At 39.4% G+C, this 14,456-nt stretch overlaps 1 protein-coding gene across 1 annotated transcript in view; it reads right to left on the bottom strand.

Annotated features, from left to right (window-relative positions):
* slco1c1 (solute carrier organic anion transporter family, member 1C1) overlaps window positions 1-12,452 on the bottom strand; it is a 55,543-nt gene extending 43,091 nt beyond the window's left edge. Inside the window, exons 1-2 of the mRNA XM_086141964.1 lie at window positions 12,123-12,452; window positions 1,450-1,622 (exon numbers count right to left, since the gene is read on the bottom strand). Coding sequence (XP_085998090.1) covers window positions 1,450-1,545 — 96 coding nt within the window. The 5' untranslated portion in view covers window positions 1,546-1,622; window positions 12,123-12,452. The remainder of the gene's footprint in view (window positions 1-1,449; window positions 1,623-12,122) is intronic.
* Between the last annotated feature and the right edge of the window lie 2,004 nt (window positions 12,453-14,456).

Genomic DNA, 14,456 nt, shown 5'->3' with positions numbered 1-14,456 from the left:
TGTAAAGCAATGCTGAAATAATATTAATATAAATAATAATAACAAATAGGTCACTGCCTCAGCTGATCTGCACCTGTTCTGCTGGGAGAGGGGCGATTTATTATTGTGATCAATTGTTGTACTTATAATAAATAGCTATTATTTTTTTATTCACTTATTTTAAGAATTATTATTTTGTGGTAATTATCAATTTTTTCTTATTTGTAATTTTTTTGGGGTAGGTAAATTGGGTGACATGTTATCTAATGGATTCAAGTGGGCAAATGGTAAAGGCAATGTTATTTGATGTCTTTAGTAAGTGTGTGTAAATCACCAATGGAGGGGGCGCCATGTAAAATCTCGTCGCTTTTGGTAGAACCGGCGATTGTGAAATTGGGTGCTAATAAGACCCCGACCTAAAGGACGCCAGTAGTTAGCCATCTCCATTTATGACGACCAAGTAAATTGGTTTGGCAAGTCCAGAAATTTTGAAGGAAAAGGAAAAATAATAGATCAATCTTCTGCTTTTAACTTCCTCCACTTGTGGATGGATTGCAGTGATTACCGGGTGAGGAAGAATTGGACAGGTTGGAAACCGTGCACTGACGAAACCATAAACTATTCAACAGGGCGGCGGCAGCCCAAAAGAAATGCAAGGCGGTGCAAAAGCTTTTCCGACATTTGTTTGAAGGCGTTTTCACTTCGAAATGATCGCATACACTTAATCTGTTGGTCAAAATCAAATAATTAAGAGGAACCTTCCAAAAAGTCCATTAAATCTACTGCAATTGAAATTGAATAGAAATTGAAAATACATTCATAATATTTATTAAGATAGAAAATGCAAGTTGAGTTGAGCAAAGGGTGTCAAAGTATGCAATTTCCCAAAGACAGGGGATTGACTTTTTTTTTTCCCCAAAAAATATTCATCTAAGCCACATGAGGGAGCTTGCAGTTTTGTATTACTCACGTCAATCGCAATAACTAAGCGGTTCAGAAGCTAGCTCAGCCATAAAAGAAGGATAACTGACACTATTAATACAACACTAGGGCTTGCATTAAAAAGCATTTTATCTTTTTTTGTTTTCAATGTATCACACTTCAAATGAGATGCTGTGATTTCGCATATATCAGATTTTCATATCAAACACGATGTTCAAAATGAAGTTTATATATGCACACATTTCAACTTTACACTGTTGCTAGACATAGAAAACATATTTGAGGTGAAGCGTTTGTGTTTTAAAGCAAGAAAGAAAGAAAGAAAGACAGAAGGTCCCCTGAAAAAAAAAAAAAAGTTTCAGAAACACTAGAGTAGTGTGAACTTGGCTTAAGCAGGCATGTGACACACACACACACACACACACACACACACACACACACACACACGCACGCACACACGCACGCACACGCGAACACAAAAACACAGAGACTCGGGCCTCATGAAATGACACATGGCCGTTCACCTACCTTCAGGCTGGAACAGGGAGAGGAGCGCCGCTCTCCGACTGCGGCGCTGCCACGTCCGTTCTCCTGCGCACGAACTTGTTCGGCTCCCACCTCCATCTTTCAGGAATATCACCGAGTCTCTTTAGAAGTAGTCTACCACGTAATGCAATTTCTTGGCACTGATGCATGCAACCCTGCAAATGGATAATTCAAGCATGTGACCCACTTCTCATTCTCAGCACAAAAAACAGAAACAAAAACAACACAGAAGCAGGCAGAGGGGGACTAACTCATGCACACACACTTAGTAGTGCCTATATTTGATTCACAGATCTAGACAAACTTTCTTTGTATACTTTTCTAGTGACAAAACTAAAAGAAATTAAGAGAAAAAGGTAAATATATATATATATATATATATATATATCAAAACCTGGGGACACATCCGGCCTGTTTTGCTTCTTCATCCGTCCCGCCAAACTATTTTCTTTGAATATCTTAAAAAGTATTTTCAATCACTATTGAATTTAGAAACTCCTTACTTTTTCCTTTTGTTTAATTTTTGTATGAAGGATTACATACAAAATAATGTCGGTACATTCATATGATCATTAATGATTCTAAAGCTGGAATAAAATGCCAAAACATTTAAATATTTATATTTTAATTTTCTTCAATTTATATGATACCTAGTTGGCCCGCACATAAAAAATAAATGCAAAATGTGGCCCGGAGGCCAAAATAATTACCCACCCCAGATTCATATGTATATGCTCATATATACATATTTGTATATATGGGCAATATTTATTTAATTTTGGACTATCTATTTACTTTTGATTTTTGATTTTTTTTTATTAGTGCAAAATATGGATGGGGTACAAGCGGCGACATAGAGCAAATGTATAAAGAAAAGTGGATGGGGAAGAAAGACAATAAAAAAATTACCCTACAGTGAACCTGTATTCAAATGAAAAAGTTTTTGTTTCTTTTTCTTTTTTTTGGCTGCTCTTACACTTTACATCAGAAACTAGAATTTTTTTTTTTGTTGTTGTTGCTGTAGCTTATTTTGTTTCATTTGTTTGCTTGTTATTGTGGTCTTTTCTCTTTTTTTGTGTTTGCTTTGTTTACCTCAGATAAAACTGAATGAAGTTCCACATATATACATACTTTCCACTGTCTTTCAGTCTTACAGTTTAGGGTAAAAGTCAAACCTATTTGTGACAATCTGACCCAGGTTCTTTTCCTTTAAGACCTTTAAGTGTGTGGGTAGACAGATCAACACAAATGCAAACACACACACACACACACGGACACAAACACAAGGACACACACACACATATCCACAGATCAATTTGCATCCAGTAATACAACGCAAAGAAGTCGACAACCCAACGCAGGCTTTGGCACCTCTTTGACTCTTATTTTCTATCTTTCTAGTCTCCATTCTTGCTTTTGCCAATTGGGAAATATTAGCTTGTGGAGAAGCGACAATGCCGCGACTTGACTTGATTGCTGGAAAATAAATCACTGTGAAACACCAGCAGTACGGTAAAAACTAGATATGCGGTCCCTTTCATCTAAATCCATACTGATTCCCCGTAATCGCGGGTGTCTGAGCGATTTCTTGGAGGCTTTTCTTCCGGTAATACTGTTCATGCTTTGTTGAACGCTTTGTCATCATCCAATACATCCCGCTTGGTTATTTAAGACAACAACCAAATCATTTGAATTCTAATAGCACTGGCACATTCTGACCAAATAGGTCTCCGGGGTGGAGTTAGTGGGTATTTATGGTAGTGTTTAACCCAGTTTTTAATCAGTTTAACCCATCCTGGAACTTCTGGCCCACCCCAAATAGTCTCCTTGCAAGCCCTGCTGCTACGGCACAACTTCCATTTAAATTGATTTCTGTGTCTTGAGAATGAAAAGTGCTGAGCTTTGCTGTGTAGCTTTTTCGGGCTGGTTTTGATGATCAAAAACCAGTGTCGTATTTAAATCTCCACTACATTAATGATCTCGTCATCAAGTGTTTGATCTTGAAGGAGAAGCGGCAAGGTTAGATTGTATGAAGGGTGGATATTTGCAAAGCTGTGGAGAATAAAGAAAAGGCTAAAACCCTGCAGAACACACTGATGCATATAAATGAAAATTAACGAGGTTATGAAGGAGAAGAAAATTTTTTTGCCAGCATGGCTATAAAAAAACATGACAAAATCATCATTATTTAGAAATACTGGCAGTTGAAGGCTCAGCGTCTCGTGACATATAGTCCATACATTACTGAAATCATTCTTTTGTAATCATATAATATACCTGAGAGTTTACGAATTTTTACAATCTGGTAAGGAACTCTACATTTTGGAAGTCATTATTAAAAAAAAAACAAAAAAACTCAAATGTGGCATTCAAGCTCTAAGGACAACAATGCAACAAGTGCAACAAGTATAAATAAAAAAAAAATCAATATATAATATATTGAAAAAAAACCAATATATAATATTTTTAAAAAAAATTAATATATAATATATTAAAAAAAGAATCAATATATAATATATCTGATGGATTTCAGTGAAAGTAGCTCTCATTCAGAGCATCTGTACAAAGGCTGCTAAATGGGAGCCGAAGCTCAGTAGAGTTCATGCTGCAAAAATGCCAACCATTTTCAAGCATTTGAAGTCATCTCTCCCCCAGGCACCTATCACAACTTGTGGAATCCTGTCAGTGACTGTAAATGTGAGAAAGAGTTCATCATCTTGTCAGACGACGGTCTGGTGAATAACTATTCGCACAGCTTTTTGTCATCAAACACTGAACGCGTCTCCGACCTCGAACCGGCCGAACAACTTCACCGGCGTTTCATGTCATTTGATTGCGCTACGTCAGACAGGAGGAACACGCGTGTGGCGCTGCTGCTTCACAGCAAGGCTCCCGGTTTGATTGTGACTTAGGTCTTGCTGTGTGGCGTGTTCTCGCTGCGTCTGTGTTTGTTCTCCGGTTTCCTCCCACTGGCCAAAATCAAGCAGTAGGTTATTTGAAGACTCTTAATTGCAACAGCGCGTGAATTAGAGAGCAAATGTTTTTGTGTATCAATGTATCTCCGAATGATCGATCGATCAAAGTTAGTGATGACTGGCTTCGGACGAACCGCGACCCCCGGTGCAGGATAAGCGGTATATTCGATAAATAAATGTATGAATAATTGCACTTCAATGGTGGTTAAAGTTCAGCTGATTCATAATTTTGTCATTTTAACCATTCATGCAAGTTTACACTGCTTACACCGGATAAATTCATTGACCTCATGACCTCAAAGATCTCATGTAGATCTCTGCAACTTCTCAGAAGAACTTCCCATCGACTCAGGAAACAAGATATATCGAAACCCAAACTATCGTGATAACTTCAATGAGAGGGATATGTGTTCACGTTCCCTGGCTCTGGAATAAAAAGGTCAACATGGCAGAGACCAACCGATGTTAAGGCATGAAATTAGCAGTTACAGTATAGGCTTGATTGAATCACGTTGTGCTCCGGAAAACAGTCAAGCTCCTTGTTTTTAGCCAAACCAATTTATGTAGTCAACCTTGACTTGGCAAGTGGGTAGAGCGTAGAAATAAAATCTAATCCAAAGAAAAAAAAAAAAAAAAAAAACACCATGCAAGTATATATATTTATACTTGCATGGTGTGTTTTTTTTTAATAATAATTATATATATATAATTATACATAATAATAATATATTATTATGGCTCATAATTAGCTATCACATTAATTTCAAATGTATACTAACTCTTCACATGTGATTTATAAATATAGCCACATCACATGAATTGACATTGATCGTATCAAACATTCAACAAAAAATATGTTTCCTATGGGGCATAACAAAGTATGAATGAATGTCCTCCTGAACTTTGGTTGTCTTGCTTCTTTGCAATTCATAATTTTTGATAAGATCCTCAATAGCGCTGTTCGTGGCGCTAAAAGCGTGGCTAACTATGACATATAGCACCTTGCTGATGATCCGTCGGCTACCGAGGCGAGGCGCTGGTTTGATCCATCAATCTAAACAAAGTACAACGGTTTATGGCTTTATAAGAAAGTGGATCAAATCCCCTGCAAGAAATTCTTTCTCTAACACCTCACATTTGTCTTGCTTGTTTCATTAGCCTTGTCACCCCCCCCCCCCCCCCCCCCCCCCACACACACACACACACACACTCAGTACTTTTCCAGGAGTCATGTGAAACTGTGAATGTGATTGCTAAAGGGGATAGAGTTGATGGTTGCAACGCTGATGTATTTCAGCATTGACGACAAACACAGCGGCGTCGCCAATGCTGTCGCCGAAGACGCGGCCAAAGCCTTGAGCAACAAGTTTGCGATTTTCTGAAACATAGAGGCGTTTGAAGAGAGCTGGCTAATCACAACAGGTTTGACCTACATTCAAGTTATTAGATCAACTCTGGCAGCTCGATGAAGGCCAGTATGGCAGCTTAGGCACTATTTCTCGTATGATTCCAACATACTGTGTGCGGGCTGAATAAAAATGACGCCGTAATTCTAACAAAAATCGTAATGCATTTCAGAGAGGACTACCAGTGCCTCCCGATACAGTCTGTTTTTTGTCAAATTGAATCGAATGTACAAATAATACACGCTACCGTGTCTTGACGCTGTAGGCATTTCCACGTGCGGGCTAAAGCTATTGCACGAGGCCAGTTTATTTCCTGTAAATAACATTGGTCTGAATAATTTTGCACCAAACGAAGGCACAATCGGCATCATCTCTATGTTGATATTGCTGTAACGCGACGCTACATGGAGCTTTCTTCAAGATCACAATTTTACCTGAGTTATTAGAAAGTCAGAAAACATCCGCTCTGATTATGAGGTGGAATAACCTAAATATTAAAAGTAAACCGGAGAGTAATGCTCAAAGGGCCTTTTTTTCCGAGGGGAGTCCAACTGGATCTCTTTAGTAGGAAGGGAAATGAGATGAACGCGGCGCTTTGAGTGAGTTTAACAACAGTTTGCCTTTTGGCTTGTGATGAATATAAAGCTGGAAGTATGCTCCGTGTTTATGGCTTAGCACACAGAGCCTCAGTCAGTGAAAAGTTTGCCTGCAAAAATGTTGGTGTTTGAGGGTATCATACAACAGCAAACAAATTAAAATGATATACAATACACTGTCCTTAGAGTGTCACAAAAAGCAATCAGTCATGAACCGAGATGTGGTTTGTTTCAGCGGTGTGATCTTTTAAAATACAAATGAAGCATATGCTATGTTTCCTATGCTTAATGGCAAATTTCATAGCAAATTTTGGACTGTTGAAAATGGTAAACTATTTAATAGACAATCTTTTTTTTTTTGTGTGTGTGTTAGGACATGAGATCGTCATTGTTAAAGAAAAGCAGATTTTCAGTCAGTTTTCAAACATTGAAAATGTCAATAGTATACGTTCGAGGTCAATTTTTGACTTCCTTCGATGTTGACTGGACTCTGAACTGTTTCACCACTCTTTTTCTTTGTCGTTTCATGTATTCTTTTTGTATCCAAGACCGTAAGTCTAAACATTCTTGAAATGTTGACAACATTAACCACCTGGCCTAAATGGACGTCTGAGGGTACAGTAAGTGCAAGCACTCGTGTTTAGTTACTAGCACGGCAAAAATAGATTATTACAGCTGACCTCAATACATCCACCACCAAGACGTACAGTTAGCGTTCAAATACTTTGAGGAATATTTCATAGTGAAGGCATCTTACCTTAGTAATACAATCCTGTCCTCAGGGGTATTATGATGATGATCGCTATTAGTTTAAGTATTAGTTGATGAATTATGAATATTTGGGGTAAGCTGGTGGAGCAGATACCCTTCCAATTGGAAGGTTGGTAGTTTTCATTCCTGGCTTCTCCAAAACCCCAGGTTTCTTCCTGATCGGACTGGTTTTGCGCTTTACGTGACATCACTGCCGCCACTGGTGTGTGAGTTTGTGTGTGAATGTAATCTTGTGTACAGTATCTGAAAAACTCCAAGGTTTGATAATTCCGATTTGACTCTCTACAGAGCAGCACGTTTTATAGTCAAATGTCTATAGTCTATAGTCTATAGTCTTTATCTCCCTCTTTGTATTTCTGGTCAAAACTCACCGATCCGAGAAAAAGGTTTTGATAATTATGTCTCTACCCAGGTCGCCCTTTTAGTACGTCATGTGACTGCAGGTTCTCGATTCCGTCACCCCGTGCACATTGATTGCACTGAAATCTGACTGAGCTGCTAACTTTTTTTTCTGAAGCTACTAAGAGTCAGTGCAAACTGTCATAGTTGTAAAAGTACCAAATAAAAACAGCGACAGTCTCGTAATTAAGTTGAGTCATTCTAAGGCCTGTTTTTTCTCTTGGTGGAGCAATCAATTCTACACCGTCTGCAGATGCTAAAATGATAGAAATCGGTTAATATATGATCACTTTACATACTTAGCTAGAATCAGCAGCGCAAACCTGATTTCAAAACTACCAAGACAGTTATAAACACTGAAAAGTGATTGGCAATCGCCAATCATTTACTTGTCCATCACATCAAATACAATTAAATAAAAAACAAATCAAGTAATGATTACACTGACTCTGACTTTTTTTTCTCTGCAAACTATATGGAAGGAGTTTTTCAAGTAGCCCGACACGAGGAGGGATTGATTTGACGTGAATTCAGCTACACGGAAGCATGTATGGCTTAGCTCTTTACTATAAGAGCATTTTTGGTCTCTTACATCACCTCCTGCAATGTAGAACCATATAAATCACACACTTTCTTGCATGAGGGAGATGTATATCATCACTGTGGTTACTACTTATCAAATCCTAGTATTGCTAAATATATAGAATTGAATGAGATTCTTTCTAAACATATATCATTTCTCCCTTTATCTGTCTTACAGAAATACATACAAACACACACACACACACACACACACACACACACACACACACACAGAATCTGCTCGGACAGCATCGGCTTAACAGTCGTCAATATGCTGTGTGACAGCGAATAAACACAAGCTGATCCAGCCTCAGCGTTCATTCCCGGATGTTTGTGAGAAAGAAAATGTCAGAAAATAATACGGACATTTCTCCTTGAGGGCATCCATATTCTATTAAGGATCTCTTCACAGGTTCTCGTCTATCCGAGAGGGTGTTCCGCTTCATCAGAGAAAATAAGCCTATGGCTACATCCTCATCGCAGTTCACAAAAGATGTTATCTTTTGCTCCCATGGTTTGATACGCCTGCTCGGAAAGAGATCATTTACTTGTTTGTATGCGTTACTTGATATCATGCCGAATTACAAAATTAGGTCTGTGAATTAGCTGGATACTGACGTTTTTATGGCTCGTCAAAATTCCTGGAGTAGAATGTCATTAAATGATTTTATAAATTGCAATATATGGATATATGAATATATATGTGTGTGTGAGTTTGCGTGTGTGTCTATTTGTGTATATGCATGTGCGGTTATGTATGTATGTGTTTATGCACACACACATATATTTATATTCATACAGTGATAATTAAGTTAAGAAAAAATAAAGAAATCACATCTTGATTAATTTGCAATTAATGCCAGCAGACAGAATATATTTGATTGAAAAACAAACAAAAAAAAGAATCATTTATCTGTCTTACTACTGCAAAGACTCTACCTTTGTACAACAAGCATACACACTCAAATACACACACACACACACACACACACACACACACACACACAGAAGCATTCTGAATGTGACTCCCCCTTATTCCTGCCGAAACAGAACTTACAATGAATACCTGCATACCTCTGTTTGGTTTATTTCCTATTTGTTTTAGTAATCTTCTATTCTTTACTTTTATTATTCTGTTTATGTATCCAGGTTACAGGTTTGAAGAGAATAAATGACATGTAAAAATGCTGGACATGATTTTAATGACGGCGCCAAGTCGAAATTAAAGTTGCTTTTAATTTATTTGGAATTTCTCATACATTGAGCGCGATGGCACCAAGCTTTCTAAAGTCCGAGAACAAAACTCAGTATTGCAAAGTAGTGTCACGTTGTTAACATAAACCTACAAGCCCAGTATAAGAAAAGCATTTGACGTCGAGTTAAAAGACTGTAACGAAAATTATCGTTTTTAAATAAATTGTGACCGCTTGAATCTATAGCAGATTATAAAGCACGATGCAGAGAGAAAGTAGGATGAAGATACTGCGGCAACTACCATTAATCATAACATCACGCAGACAAGATCAATGGCTTGAAAAAATAGATCCGTGTCCCCACAGGAATTTCGGCGGGCATAAATGTTAGAAGTTCATCGGAAAATTAGCGCAAATATGTCAACTGATGTCATTTTCTTGGGAAAAAAAAAGTCCGGTTTTAATTCGATGGGGTTCACCGGTGGTCTATAAAACATCGAGATCATTTGCACACACAACTAAATGGGTACGCAGGTTTTAGGTCTAAGATTAGAAAAAAAAATTAAAAATGTTATTCATGTGCGGGAACGAGCAATGTTTGAACGTTTGAATGTTGGAGTGATGGGTTCTACTGGAAGATATGACCCTATTCGAACAACTTTAAACTTAATCGCTATTTCTGACAGCCGGCAGTACAGGGGATGCATTTTACAGATTCCGACCTTCTCCGAATTCATTTCCAATTAAGAAGATTGGCACATCCTCACCCTGCGCAACAGGAGAGGACTGCGAAGAACAGTTTAAAGCATTGTCAGCGACCACGATTTATAAATCGATATAGCCGTCCCTGAGACCGGCTTAACTTCTAATTGCGACTGTCGCTGTCAAACAGGATTTCTCACACCCCGATGAAACTGCGGCGCCTCGGTGGGCGGATGTGATGGCCCGTTTCAGCATTTTTCTTTTTTTTCCCTTCTCTTTTATTCATCCTTTTAATCCTTCTGCTGCGTGTCGGTTCAATCGGGCAGAGTTGATCCACGTTACGTTGAACTAAGCGATGCCCTGCTGTTTTACCCAGAATACATTCACAAGTCCAACAAGAAAATGAATGCGCATTGATTGATTTACAGTATTACTACTGAGTTGGATTATACATAAGAGAACAGGTTGTATTATTGACTCACTTTTCCTCCCTTTACAATTATCAATAACATTTCCCGAGCATGAGATCATTCAAGTACATCTCATCTCGTCTTAAGTCTCACTATGTTTCCGATGTAACCCTATCCGTTGTTCGCCTTGCATCTTTTTATGTATGAATAGATGAAGCCTGACCGACCGAATTGAATGGCTAAAACGCAAATATTACAAACGTGGCGTTGTGGGAGGGGAACACGTTTTCAACGTAGACAATCGCTCATAATGATGCAGCGACAGAGCTGGAGAAATGTAAACAATTGTAAGGAAATAAACCAGAAATCAAATGAAAGCCAGCTTGTTGAGGTTTTGCGGAAATGCTTGGCCGAAAAATGACGACCGCGATTATAATTTCAGATTGTTATGATATGTTGCGGCGTGTAAAGGCTTAACGAATGCCCCTGAGGTCATTTCAGCGAGGTCAGATTGAATCCAACTTACACACCTCATCATTTGCCATTCATTTTGATTTACACGCCCGCTGTTACGTCCTGAATCAGGTTTTATTGTGAATCCAACTCCAAGTGCCTTTCTCACAGAGAGCGCGACTGACTTTTGAAAAGGCCAGTTGCCGTGGTCCCCTTCCAACCCATCTTGGAAACACGCAGCTCGGCGAATATCCAACGGACGTGCACCCAAATCTTAGTCAGGCATCTATTGGCAGCACACACACTCACACTCACATGCATTTTATGAATATATATATAACTATATATACATACATGCACAGATAGATACATATATAGACACACCTATATGTAGATACACACATCAATATGCACAAACATACATTGAACTATACGTACATATACAAGTGTAAATATAGAACTTCTTTTAACATTAATTTTTTTAACTTTTTTTTTTTGTATTGCATTGTATATGTACATTCTCCACTTCACATAGACGTATGTTGTGATTTGAAATTTTTACATTTTTTTCTCCTTTCTCATATTTCAACATATATACTGCTCAAAAAAATAAATAAAAATAAATGGAACACTGGGAGTTACATAGTGTTCAGTGTTCCCTTTAATTTTTGCACACTGTAGATAGATCGATAGATAGATAGATAGATAGATAGATAGATAGATAGATAGATAGATAGATGGCGTTCGGGGTTGATGTTCAACCTGATGCCAAGGGTGCACCGGTGCAAATGTGTCGTATCGTTCCATCGCTTATTTCAATCCCATTGTCAGAGTCTGCTGTGTGCGCGTGCGCGTGCACGTCGGCGGACACGGCGTCCCGCCTGTGCGCTCTTTTCCTTCGCGCCTCACACGGATTTCTTATCCCTTCCACACTCGACCCGCTCCTGCAGCGACCGTCAGGTGTCGAACCCGCTTCCAAAACCCCACCTTTGCACCCATTTATCGCCAAGCCAAGTTGTTTAACAAATAAGTTAACAAAGAAATATAATAAAATGTTTTTTGTTTGTTTGTTTGTTTGTTTGTTGGAGAGGGGATGGGGGGGTGGGGGGAGTATAAGCAGCAGAGGAAAAAAAAAAACATGAGGTTCTTTTGGAAACAAACCACGTACCTTGCTGTCACGGTCCGGCCGGCTGGAGCTCCGGTGATTTCAGCGGCGGAAACGCATGTAAAGTCCCCTCCTCCTCCCCCCTTCTTCCCCTCTATCCTCCCTCCCTCTCTTTCTCCCTCCCTCTCTCTCCTCTAAACCGTCAAACTTCTCCCTTCGGATGGGAGAGCAGGAGACGAGGCGCCCTTTCCGATCACAAACGTTGCGAGATGCGCGTCTTTCTCCCCGCGGATCATTTCCGATTCCCCACTACACGCGGGGAGCTGATACCCCACCCCACCCACCCACCCCCCCCCCCCCCCAAAAAAAAAAAAAAAAAAAAGAAATAAAAAAGGAAAAAAATAACGAGAGACGCGTCTCGTCTCGTCCGGTCCGCCTCGGAGCGCAACGGCGGGGCTGCTCGGCGGAGCGACGCGTCAGATGCGCGGAGAAATGTCCTGAGCGCTCTGCCTCCTTTTCTTGGAATATCTCTCTTTCTCTCCCTCCCTCCCTCTCTATCTCTCCCTCCCTCCCTCTCTATCTCTATCTCTCTCTCTCTTTCTCCCCTCCCTCTCTCTCTTACTGTATGTCTCTCTCTCTACCAACTCCCTCCCTCTCTTCTCTCACTTCTGCACAATCCGCTTCTATACCCTTATATAACCACTTAATATCAGTTAACTAAATCGTTTAATGCATCAAACAAACCAAAAAAAAAAAGATAAAAATAAAAATAAAAACCACAATACTAAGCCTGGAGTTTGTCTTTAAGAAAAGCTGCCATGCAGGATCTGGAGTCAGTAAAGTTGCATTTTTATAATGAGGATTTATTCTACCCCCTGATTTAGACCATGTGAATATAATTACCTGCGCCCTCTTCATTACTCTGTTATTTTGATTATTTTTATCTGCCTCCGTTGCTCCCGACAAACCCAGTGGCCTCTTATTCAATACGGGCACAGGCCTCATAAATGTCATGTTCCTAATATAATGTCACCCCCTCAAGCCTGTTTAAACACATGATATGGGATGTGGCCATATAGCCTATTCAGTATTATTTCTAATTGTGTCACACTGTATACAGTTGTTAAATTGACACACACACACACATACACACACATAACCAGCAGAATTTTTAATTCAACTCCCCTAAATGATCATGCGGGGGGGACGTTTAAAAAAAAAACACGTAGATTTGTATCGGATGTGAAAAAAAAAACAAAAAAAACAATATGATGGTGCTTTGTCTCCGGAAGTTCATTTTGTTGATATAGAATCGGTTAATTGTTAATTAGTTAATTTTCAAATATGAAAGGGTTCATAAGAAGGATCCAATGACATCTGGCAGGAGGTTGACGGATTGCAGGATTGCAACACGACCTGGACTCAATCTGACGCCATTTTTCCACCAACCACATTACGTGTGAATTTGGACTGTTTCCGATAAATATTTCAATCATTATTTAATCACTTTTCAGTTGTTCCCTTGACTCCTCAAGTTGTTTATTGGGCTATTTAACGTAAGAACTATAGGTACAACTCAAGAGGACACCTTGAGTTTTAGACCTCTATTATATCTAATTTATGGTTGCAAAAACTGAAGAAACCAGAATATATTTACATTTGAATGACGCATTTTCTCTAAATACCACACAGAGTGGATATTTCAATTGACGTCAACTCATCGTCTAATCAGCCCGATGCTTTATTTGTAAACTGGTTTATTTGATATGAGAGCCAGTGGTTAATTTCCCATTTTACTGAAAAGCCAAAAGTGACTTGTTCCCTCAAGATGCAGTAAACACAAGACAATGTTGCCATGTTTAGCGCCAGCGTACGAAACCGAGTTCGGCATTCATCGGGTGTTTCGGCCTTGACGCTACACGACCTCAACCGATCGGGCCGTGACGTTGCGTCTCAGTTGTCTTCTAAAAAATAAAGATGTCGGCCGATGATGTAACCTTCCTCCAGCATCCCGGACATACTTGTGTTTGCACCGCAGCGCTCTTGTTTCCGTTCCTGTCATTACCTTATTGTCACTCTGTGAGTCTTCAACACTCGTAGACTCCAGAGGTCTTTCTCTTGTGTGTTCCTTGTTGTTATGGCAGGTGTTTCAAGCATGTTGCATGTATGCAAGGGCAATTTCCGAACGGGGAACTCGCCCACGACCGTCCCGGAGTGGTCTTTCCCTCCTTCCGGCTGCCTCTCCTTCTGCTGTCGGCTGATCTTTCCCTGCAGTCTGAATCTCCAGATTCAGTAAATACAGCACAAGGTGTTTTAATCCTTAGTTTCCAACACATACAGGAGATGATGATTATAACAAACCTGACTTTGGGAGCACGTCTTTAGCAGGGGATCCAT

This window comes from Fistularia commersonii, chromosome 3 (assembly GCF_037954325.1).
Source record: "Fistularia commersonii isolate RoL2024-O1a breed Wild chromosome 3, RoL_Fcom_v1.0, whole genome shotgun sequence".
Lineage (NCBI taxonomy): Eukaryota > Metazoa > Chordata > Actinopteri > Syngnathiformes > Fistulariidae > Fistularia > Fistularia commersonii.
The sequence above is the reverse complement of the archived record's forward strand: the minus strand, read 5'-3'. Positions and strand labels throughout refer to the sequence as shown.